This window comes from Heteronotia binoei, chromosome 5 (genome assembly GCF_032191835.1).
Source record: "Heteronotia binoei isolate CCM8104 ecotype False Entrance Well chromosome 5, APGP_CSIRO_Hbin_v1, whole genome shotgun sequence".
Lineage (NCBI taxonomy): Eukaryota > Metazoa > Chordata > Lepidosauria > Squamata > Gekkonidae > Heteronotia > Heteronotia binoei.
In genome coordinates, this window is record NC_083227.1 from 22,395,171 (window position 1) to 22,406,103 (window position 10,933).

Consider the following 10,933-nt stretch of genomic DNA (forward strand, 5'->3'; position numbering starts at 1 on the left):
TCTTTCCTCTCCCACCCCCCTTTCTTATTTTTTTCCCCACATTTCCGGGGCCTGTCTAAGCATCGGGTCTCTCTATTCATTTAACTCTTTAAAGCTCAACCCGAGTGCAAGAGCTCTGGATGGGTGAGCTGCGAGTAGCTTTGTTATAATCAGCAAGTAGGGTTGCTAGTGCCCCCCCCCCACCCGGCAACCGGCAGGAAATGGGGCACAAGAGGGTTGCCAGATCCAGATTGGGAAATTCCTGGAGATTTGAGGACGGAGCCTGTACAATGCCATAAAGCCCACCCTTCAGAGCAGCCATTTTCTCCGGGGGAACTGATTTCTGGAGTCTAAAGATGAGCTGTACTTCCACGGGATTCTCCAGGTCCCATCTGGAGGATGGCATCCCAATTGCCAACCCATCTAGCTATAGATACACATATACACAAGAAGCTGTCATAGGAATCAGGCCCTTGGTCGACCAATGTCCATCTTATCTATTTAGACTGGCAGCATCTTTCCAGGATCTCAGGTAGAGGTTTTGTGTATCATCTGATTCTTTTCACTGGAGATGTTGGGGATTGAACCAGGGGCTTCCTGCATGCAAAGCAGAGGCTCCTCCATTGAACCTCAGTCCCTCAGTATCAGGGGAAATACTGCTTTGAAACACATGGGGCTGCGATCAGTTTTAGAGAGTCACGCAGCTCAGTCTACTTGGGGGCCCTTATTGCTAACCTCCAGGTGGAGATCCGCTAGCTGGTCTCCAGATGACAGAGATAAGTTCCCTTGGAGAAAATGAGCTACTTTGGAGGGGGGGGGGGAACTCTATGGCATTGTAGGTCCCTCTGCTCCCCAAACCCCGCCCTTTCCACAGTCCCTCAGAGACGGTAGATTTTGGGGATGAGGGAAAAGCTGACTTGATCAGATGCCCCTTAAGAGGGAAAAGAAACCACTGTCACAAACAAATCCCTGCCGTCAAATTTATGTGAAAGTTCTGGTTGCTGATGGGCCTGGAGAAAAGTGTACTTTGATGAGGGTCAGTGTGTGAAAGCAAACAGGTAAGGGCTTTTCAGGGCATGGTGGGCAAAAGCATCATCTGGTTGATAATACCCTATTAAACCCCTATTGCAGAGGCAGCACATTTTCCTTCAGACCTGTTGCCAACCTATAACTGACACGTCATGCGTATGATCAGTGGGCTGTGTGAAAAATCTGTTGCCCTTTAAGGTGATCCAGGGACCAAAAGCCAAGAGAAGCTTTGTGTGAATCCAACATGGTCATAATGAGTTCCTTGGAAGGTTTAGTCCACGCTCAGAACACACAACCTTTAAGTCTTTGTGTAACCCCCTGAGGCGCAAGAGAAGAGTGCATATGTATCTTAGATCTATCTTTTACTTTTAAAATCTCACTTTTCCTCCAAAACTCTTTGGCTGTTATTTACAGACCTAGACTGTGTCAGATACTGGGTCCATTAAGGCCGGGGTCCCCAACCCCCGGTCCATGGACTGGTCCCAGTCTGCGGCCTGTTAGCAACCGGGCCGTGAATTGTATAATTACTTCATTATATATTACAGTGTAGTAAGAAGACGACGACATTGGATTTACATTCCACTCTCCACTCCAAATTTCAGTCTCAGAGCAGCTCACAATCTCCTTTCCCTTCTTCCCCCACAACAGACACCTTATGAGGTAGGTGGGGCTGAGAGAGCTCTCCTAGAAGCTGCCCTTTCAAGGACAACTCCTAGGAGAGTTATGGCTAACCCAGAGCCATTCCAGCAGCTGCAAACAGAGGAGTGGGAAATCAAACATGGTTCTCCCAAATAAGAGCATGCATACTTAACCACCACACCAAACTAATAGAAATTGTATCATCCCGAAACTTTCCCCCACGCCCTCCGGGCCCTGGAAGAATTGTCTTCCACAAAACTGGTGCCTGGTGCCAAAAAGCTTGGGGACCGCTGCATTAAGGTATCTGAAGAAGAATTGCAGATTTATACCCCGCCCTTCTCTCTGAATAAGAGACTCAGAGCAGCTTACAATCTCCTATATCTTTTCCCCCAACAGACAACCTGTGAGGATTGGGCTGAGAGGGCTCTCACAGCAGCTGCCCTTTCAAGGACAACTTCTGCTAGAGCAATAGCTGACCCAAGGCCATTCCAGCAGGTGCAAGTGGAGGAGCGGGGAATCAAACCTGGTTCTCCCAGATAAGAGTCCATGCACTTAACCACTACACCAAACTGGCTCTCCACAGCTCCTCCCCTACCACAAATTTTATTAGTCTTTAAGGTGCTCCTGGACTCTTGCTCTTTTCTATTGGTCCATTAAGGTCTATATTGTCTGTTCTGATTGGCAGTGGTTCTTAGACCCAAGTTAATAGATATTATCCAAGAACAACAAGCAGATCCCCTGTGCTGGAAAGAAGAGAATATCAGATGCTGGAGAACAAACAATTAGTGGAGAGGGAGAGCTGTTGCTTACCTGTCTTGTGTGTGGGTGGGTGCTTTCCTGCCAGTATTGGTTGGAGGAGGAGGAAGAGTTGGTTTTCTACACTGCCCTTCACTACCTGAAGGAGTCTTGGAGCAGCTTGCAATCACCTTCCCTTCCCCTCCCCACAACAGACACCCTAGAGTCATAGACTTGGAAGGGATCTCCAGGGTCATCTAGCCTAACCCCCTGCACAATGCAGGAAACTCACAAATACCTTCCCTCCCACACCCCCAGTGACACCAAGCCCAGGAGATGGCTGTGACGTGTGTGGGGCTGAGAGAGCTGGGACTGGCCCAAGATCACCCAAATGGCTACATGTGGGGGAGGAGTCAAGAATCAAACCTGGTTCTCCAGATTACAGTCTGCTGCTCTTAACCACGACACCACAGCTGAATTTCTGGCCAAACTTGCTTAATGGAAGAGCCATATAGAATAAATGTCAGATGCCTGAGAGCCGCAAGACATGAATGTCAGATGTTTGAGGATGGGCAGGCAGAAAAATAGATTGGGAAGGGAGAGGTGGAAAGAAAGCAACTTTAAATGCATTCTCCAGCTGGTTTGACTTGGAGAAGTGATTTAAAGAGAGAAATGCATTTTCCGAGTCGGCCAACAGGGCAGTAGGGGCTTAGAGAGCCCCACAATATATGTGAAACAAACATGTGGCTCCCGAGTCGCAGTTTGGCCACCCCTGCTCTAGGTTGAAAGGTACAGAGGGTAGCCGTGTCAATCTGCAGGAGAACAGCTATATCTGAGTCCAGAAGCAACTCAGAGACCAACAAGAGCGTAAGTTGGAGCATAAGCTTTCAAGAACCAACGTTTGAATCTAGCTGTTCCTGCTTGACAGGCCTTTTTCCATTTGAATTTTGTGCATGTAAAAAATGAGGCATTTACTTGGGCTAGAGTTGGTTTGTTCATGTAAGGGTCCTCCAGCTTGTAGCTTTGAGAAAATAAATTTTACAAAAGAAATAAAAGAGAGCTAAATTGAATAAAGACAAGCCCTTTCAAGGAGAGAAGCCTTTATTGAAAAGCAGGCAACAACCTTCGTCTTGCAAGCTGAGTTGGTGATTGCCTCAGACAGCTGGAGTGAAAGGGCTGTATAGGTCCTGCATTTTTGTTTTATTGTATTCTTCTACCCTTCAATTATCAACCAAGCCCCATCAATGTAACAGTCTAACAGCAGCTATTATCATAATACCATCCCCATAATCTAGCACCAGTGTTCCCTCTAAACTGAGTTAATGTGAGCTAGCTCACAGGTTTTTTAGCCTCTGGCTCACACATTTTTGTCTTAGCTCAGGAGAAATGGCCCCGGAGCAAAGTAAGGTATGCAGGAGCTCACAACTTTAATGCCAGTAGTTCACAAAGTAAAATTTTCGCTCTCAAGACTCCACAGCTTAGTGGGAGTATTGTCTAGCACCGATGCATCTCTTTTTCACTTCAAAAATATTATCATGGTACAATCCAGACAACAATCCTGTAAGGTAGACCAGTATTATCATACCACAGATGCCAAAGGGGACTGGCTTAAATAGGACCACCTAGTCAGTTTGTAGGAAAAATGAGATTTGAACCAGGGACCACCTGGATCACAGCGCATTCTCTTGACCACCATGCCACATCAGCTCCCTAGGAAAAAAGAAGGATATGGACATATTTAGGTATTTATATCCTCCTTTTCTCTCCAGTGGGCACCCAAAGAGGGTTTCATTGTTCTCTCTTCGATTAATCCTCACAACAACCCAGTGAGGTAGGTGAGGCCAAAACTGGCCCAAGATCACCCAGCGAACTCCCATGGCCGAGTGGGGATTCAGTTCCAGGCTTCCCAAATCCTCTTCCAGCTCTTTAACCATGAAATCTGTGCTGTGACATTGTTCCCAGCAGGGCTTTTTTTTGTAGCAGGAATTCCTTTGCCTATTAGGCCACCCCCCCCCCGCCACCACCCATGTAGCCAATCCCCCTGCAGCTTACAGTAGACCATGTAAGAAGAGCCCTGTAAGCTCATGGAGGATTGGCTACATCAGGGGTGTGTGGCCTAATACGCAAAGGAGTTCCTGCTACAAAAAAAGCCCTGGTTCCCAGACTTTCAAGATATCAGTTGAAATGAAATCAAAATGAAATAAACAGAAAATCATGTTAAGGGACGCAGAACATCCTTGTGAGGGAACTGGGAAAAGAGGCTACTCTGACGGCAGCGTGTCCAATCATGCTTTTGTACAGAAGTCCTGCAGCCCAAGCTGTGGCTGTTTAAACCATTTTGTTCCCACACCTTCCCGGTCTGGTCTACTTAACTCCCTGGCTTTCATTCCTGATCTCCAAAAACCTCCTGTCGATGCCCACTCTGATGTTTTCTGACCAGCCACACCAACAGTGGGAGGGCTTCTAGTGTCCTGGCCCCACTGGTGGACCACCTGATGGCACCTGACTTTTTTGGCCAGTGTGCGACACAGAGTGTTGGACTGGATGGGCCGTTGGCCTGATCCAACATGGCTTCTCTTATGTTCTCATGTTCTTAACTTCCCCCTGTAGCAGACCTACATTACCACTGGTGCAGCTAAACCATGCAGGTTGAATGCCTGCGCACATTCCGTGCCATCCCATCCGATTCCAGCCACACCAGCTTTCCCTTTAATAGACCTGTGCTACTGTGCCATCCCTATCGGTTTGTGCAGCTCGGCTTTGGATTCAGAACCAGCTGGGCCCGACGGATGAGATGCAGACATGGCCGCTTCCCCCCGGCCTATGACAGGTTCTCTCGCGTGTGGATCTTCTTGTGTTTCGTAAGTGCTGGCCTCTCCCGGAAACTCCTCTCGCACACCAAACACTTGTAAGGTTTCTCTCCTGTGTGGATGCGCAGGTGAGCCATGAGCAGCGCCGTGCGTGTGAAGCTTTTCCCACAGATCGAGCAGGTGTAGGGCTTCTCCCCCGTGTGGACCCGCCGGTGAACGATGAGGTTCGAGTGCTGGCTGAACCCCTTCCCGCAGTCTGAGCAAGTGTAGGGCTTCTCACCGGTGTGGGACCTCACATGGTCTGTCAGGGCGGAGCTGCGGTGGAAGCTCTTCCCGCACTCGAGGCACTTGTAGGGCTTCTCGCCCAGGTGGATCTTTTCATGTTGGTGCAGGCCGGAACTCCAAATGAAGCTCTTGTGGCAGAAGGAACACGAGTAGGCTTTCTCTCCTGTGTGGATTCTCTGGTGCCCGAGAAGGCAGGAGCCCTGGGTGAAGCTTTTCCCACAATCCAGGCACTTGTATGGCTTCTCCCCTGTATGGATTCTCAAGTGCCTGTTGAGGTGCGAGAGCTGGTGGAAACGTTTCCCGCACTCCACGCACTTGTGCGATTTCAGGCCAGGGGGAGTTTTTTCGCAGGCGCTAATGTCAGAACGCAAACCAAAGGCTCCCCTGCAATCTTCTGACGTTTCCTTTTTCTTAGGGCTATCCAGCTGAGAAAGAGCTGAGTTTTTCCTGGTCGGCACCTCGCTGTCTGCAGGAACGATAAGAGAATTAGCACTTGAAGGAAGTTTCAGCTGGAACTGACCCAATTTTAATTTTTAGTTAACTTAAGCAGGGAATAAAAACCAAGTTTTAAATCTGTGTACCAATGTTCCCTCTAAGCTGCAAAGTCTTGTGAGCAAAAATTCTTGTTTTGTGAGCTACTGGCATTAAAGCTGTGAGCTACTGCATAAGTTAGTGTGCTCTGGGGGTCACCCTTCCTGAGCGAAGGCAAAAATCTGTGAGCTGGAGGCTAAAAATCTGTGAGCTAGCTCACGCTCACTCAGCGTAGAGGGAACACTGCTGTGTGCAAACTTCCCTCTCTCCCAGAGGAGGGGGTACATTTTCTTGTTGCAGAGTGAGCTTTTCACTTCTCTCTCTTTTTGGCTCTCTACTATCATGTGTTTAAAAAACAAACAAACATCCAGGCAAGGTGGAGGGATTGTCTATCCCTCATGCCAATCATAAGGTCACCTCCTTCCCACATTTCCATCTGGCTGTGCAGGTTGTGAATTGCCACAAGGGACAATCAATCAGTGCTCTGAACAGCCAGATGGGAGGCGGCAGGGTGATGGCTTCATGACTGTCACAAGGAACAGTTAATCAGCACTCTGAGCAGCTAGATAGGGAGGTGGGAAGGAGGTGGTTTCATGATTGTCACGAGAGACAGTCCATCAGTGCTCTGCACAGCCAGACAGGAGGAGGGAAGGAGATGGCTTCATAACTGTCATGAGGGACAGCCAGTCAGCACTCAGAACAACCGGATTGGAGGTGGGAAAGAGATGGCGTCAAGATTTTCACAAGGGAGAAACAGTCTGCATTCTGCACAGCCAGACAGGGAGTTGGGAGGAACGTCTTCCTGACTGTCACAAGAGACTGTCAATCAGGACTCTGCACAGCCACATGGAGAGGGGGAGAGAGTCAGCTTCATGATTGTCACAAGTAGTGTTCCCTCTAAGCTGAGTGTGAGCTAACTCACAGTTTTTTAGCCTCCGGCTCACACATTTGTCTTGGCTCAGGAAAAATGGCCCCAGAGCACACTAATTTATGCAGTAGCTCACAGCTTTAATGCCAGTAGCTCACAATGCAGATTTTTTTTCTCACAAGACTCCACAGCTTAGAGGAAGCACTCTTGTACAGCTGATTAATTCCTTCATAATATCATAGGTTTCATAGGATGCCCTAGAGTTCTAATATTTTGATCCTTAGGCAAGTAGACAGCTGGGTGGCGAAACCGCGTACTGACCGTATGGTGACTTGCCTGCCTGGTGCAAAGGTAGCGGACATTACGCGTGTAGTAGATAGGCTGATAGACAGTGCTGGGGAGGAGCCTGTGGTCGTGGTGCATGTTGGCACCAACGATGTGGGGAAATGCAGTCGTGAGGTCCTGGAGGAAAAATTTAGGCTGCTAGGTGGGAGACTTAAGGCCAGGACCTCCAAGGTAGCCTTCTCGGAAGTCCTACCTGTTCCACGTGCAGGGCAGGAAAGACAGGCACAAATTAGAAGTCTCAATGTGTGGATGAGACGATGGTGTAAGGAGGAAGGGTTTAAGTTTGTTAGGCACTGGGATGCTTTCTGGAACAAGCGGGAGCTGTACAAGAGAGCTGATTTAAAGGAGCTGTACAAGAGAGCTGTACAAGAGAGATGATTTAAGCTGATTAATTCCTTCATAATATCATTTTTCTAAGTCTGTTATGATTCTGGCTTACCTGAAGAGGGACAGAAGTAAAAATTGCGTTGTGAAGTATTTAATATAAACTGCAGAGTAAAATGATTATTATTTTATTAACTGATATTATTTATTGTCCATCTGAGGCATGCCCTTTGTGGTCCTGCGATACGTGCTGTGCAGGGATGACATATATATCTTTTCAAATAAAATACAAACAAAGAAGTCAGAAGCGCAGCAAAGCCTTACCCGGTAAAGTGGGATCCGCACTGCTCTCCTGCCTCCCCCTTTTGGAGCTGCCAAGTGGAGCAGACTTCGTTTTGGAGGAGTACAGGCCCACCTCCGCCAACAGTCCAGAGACCTGAGACAGAATGAAAATTTGGATCAGGACCCAATCGGGGTGGGCGTCACATTGGATGGCAGTGAAACAGAAGGTCTAGGGTTGCCAACCCCAATTCAAGAAATATCTGGGGGTGGGCCAATGTCTCCAGATATTTATTGAATTGGACTTGGCAACCCTACCTCAAAAAACAGCCCCCCCCCCAGATACCCACAGATCAGTTATCTTATTATATCCTATGGGAATCGGTCTCCATAGGGTATAATGGAATGCCCAGCAGACATTTTCCTCCCTCCTCCACTTTCTGATGACCCTGAAGCGGGGGGAAGGCCTCCATACTGGGGGATCCCCTGCCCCCACCTGGGGATTGGCAACCCTAGGAAGGTCTCCAGTTCAACCCCTGGCATATGGAGGTCTCTCCCATATGACACTGTCCATCAATGACTTCCCACCCCCCTCCTCCAGTCAGCTCCTGTTTGCTGAACCACTCACACTGAAGTGTTTTATCTTCCTCTGTCTGAGGCCTGGAGTTTCTCTCTGACCAGGTGGAATGGCTTCCACTGGAGCAGACTGGGGAGTGCTCTCTCTCTGTTCCTCTTCCTCTTTTTTAAAGGAAAAGTAAAGCATAGGAAGGCAACCAAAGTAATTAGGAGGTTGGAGCACCTTCCCAAGGAGGAGAAGTAGAAGAGTCAGGGACTTTTCAGTTTAGAAAAGAGATGTCTAAAGGGGGGGGGGGGGCATGATAGAGGTTCAAAAATTATGCATGGGATGGAGAGAGATGACAAAGAGAAATTTTTCTCCCTCTCTCAAAATATTAGAACTCTAGGGCATCCTATGAAACCTATGGGCAGGAGGTTCGTGACAGACAAAAGAAAACACTACTTTAAATGGAGACTGATTACAATGTGGCATTTGTTACCGGAGGCAGTGTTCCCTCTGAGTTAGTGTGAGCTAGTTCACAGTTTTTTAGTCTCCAGCTCGCACATTTTTATCTTAGCTCAGGAAGACTGACTCCAGAGCACACTAATTTATGCAGTAGCTCACAACTTTAATGCCGGTGGCTCACAAAGTAGAATTTTTGCTCACAAAGACTCTGTGGCTTAGAGGGAATATTGGCTGGAGGATGGAGTGAAGGCCTCAGGAATGAACAGCTTTCTAAGGGAATTAGATAAGACTCATGGAGGATAAGCCTATCAATGGCTACTAGCTACAGTGACTGAGGGGAACAGCCACGTTCACAGGCACTAATCTGAATCCCAGAACCAGGAGGCAACCACAGGGGAAGGCCTCGGCCTCTACGCCCTGTTTTTAGTTCTCCAGAGAAACTGGTTGGCCACACTATGTGAGGCAAGACGCTGCACTGGATGGACCACTGGTCTGAGCAGGGCTCTTATGTTCTTAAAGCAGTTTTATTTTGGACAGCTTTTCAGTGTTCATCTAGATCAGGGGTGGCCAACGGTAGCTCTCCAGATGTTTTTTGCCTACAACTCTCATCAGCCCCAGCCAGAACAGCCAATGGCTGGGGCTGATGGGAGTTGTAGGCAAAAAACACCTGGAGAGCTACCGTTGGCCACCCCTGGTCTAGATTTAAGCCCAGGAGCATCTTAGAGACCAAGAGTTTTGGGGTATAAGCTTCTGAGACTCAAAGAACATAAGAGAAGCCATGTTGGATCAGGCCAGTGGACCCTCAGTCAAGCTTTTATGCAGAAAGAAGCAAGAGGGGGAGAAGGAAGATGACAGCCAGTTGCTCAGGGGCCTGATTCGTCCCCCGGACCACATGTTTGACACCCCTGATTTAGATGGTGGCCACAATCCTCCCAGCTTCTCCTCAACCAGTTATCCATTTGTGTGTGTGTTTAAGCTCCAGAAGTTTTTTCTAAATGGGTAGTGGGGTGGGCAGATGAGGCAGGGAAGTCAGATCCTCACCACTTTCTCCATATGTTGTAAGGGCAACAGAGACTCATAGTGCCCCTCGCCTTCCACAAGAGGCTCAGAGAGATCACAGTCCAGCCTCAGGGGCTCTTCCTGCCGCTGCAAGAAGTCTTCAGCCAAGGCCACCGCCTGAGCACAAGTCTCAGGGCCGCCTTCCTTGACCCAGTTCTGGATTTCTGGGGGCAGGATAGTCAGGAACTGCTCCAGGATCAGCAGCTCCAGGATCTGCTCCTTGGTCCTTCTCTCGGGCTTCAGCCACTGATAGCAAAGGAACCACAGGCGACTGCACACCTCCCGTGGACCCTCAGTCTCCAGGTAGCAGAACTGCCGGAAGCGCTGGCGGCAAACCTCCACACTGACGGTCTCTTCCTCACCTGTCTCATCTTTGGCAAACACCCTGATGTCTGTCTCTGGGCCAGACAGGAGCTCGGCCAGGCGTTCACCTGTCGGCTGGTGGCTGGAGTTAGTGGCTCCTTCAAAGGGTGGCAGGAAAGGTCCAGCTTTGTCCCATGGGGAGGGCTCTGTGATTTGTGGGTTCCCCCATCCCACATGAAAGGATTGCAGCTCCTTCGAGAAATCCCGCCACCGGGTTTCCCAAGATTGTGTCAACCTCTCGTCAGCTTCCTCTTTGATTTGTGGAGGTGTCAGTTTATCTGGAAATTCCTCCATATTCCCACTCTGGATGCTGCAAGGAGTTTCTTTCACTCCTTCAGCTTCTTCTTCTGGTTTGGGACTTACCAAGCCTTGTTCTTCTGTTTGCCCTCTAGGCTGGAGTCTGGCTTGGAACAGCAAAAATGAATTTCCCACAGTCTCTTGCTTGGCAGCCATTTTGTCTCTCAGGCTCAGGGCAGCCTAGTTGTAGCGAAAGGCCTCAATCTCCATTGGCATTGGTCCCTGTCTCTCGACCTTTGGGGACAATTTTCTTCTGAGCCTTTTCCTCAAACCCTCATGGAAGCTGGACTTCCAGCCAGGGTTCAAGTCTTCTCAAAGCTATTCCACAGAAGTGCAATGTTTAAATAAAACAGGCATTACACAGGTGGC

The 10,933-nt window shown here is 48.8% G+C and overlaps 1 protein-coding gene across 1 annotated transcript; it reads right to left on the reverse strand.

Annotated features, from left to right (window-relative positions):
- Positions 1-5,200: 5,200 nt before the first annotated feature.
- On the reverse strand, positions 5,201-10,933 carry LOC132571187 (zinc finger and SCAN domain-containing protein 31-like). Its single transcript, XM_060237882.1, has 3 exons — positions 9,887-10,933; positions 7,870-7,981; positions 5,201-5,943 (listed from the first exon to the last, which is right to left on the reverse strand). Exons 1-3 carry the CDS (start codon positions 10,718-10,720, stop codon positions 5,204-5,206), a joined length of 1,686 nt encoding a protein of 561 aa, XP_060093865.1. The 5' UTR covers positions 10,721-10,933; the 3' UTR covers positions 5,201-5,203.

Coding starts and splice junctions, on each gene's coding strand:
- LOC132571187 (XM_060237882.1), bottom strand. CDS start 10,720: ATGGCTGCCAAGCAAGAGACTGTGGGAAATTCATTTTTGCTGTTCCAA. Junction 7,982..9,886: donor TACAACATATGGAGAAAGTG/GTGAGGATCTGA, acceptor ATTCTGTCTCAG/GTCTCTGGACTGTTGGCGGA. Junction 5,944..7,869: donor TGCGGATCCCACTTTACCGG/GTAAGGCTTTGC, acceptor TCGTTCCTGCAG/ACAGCGAGGTGCCGACCAGG.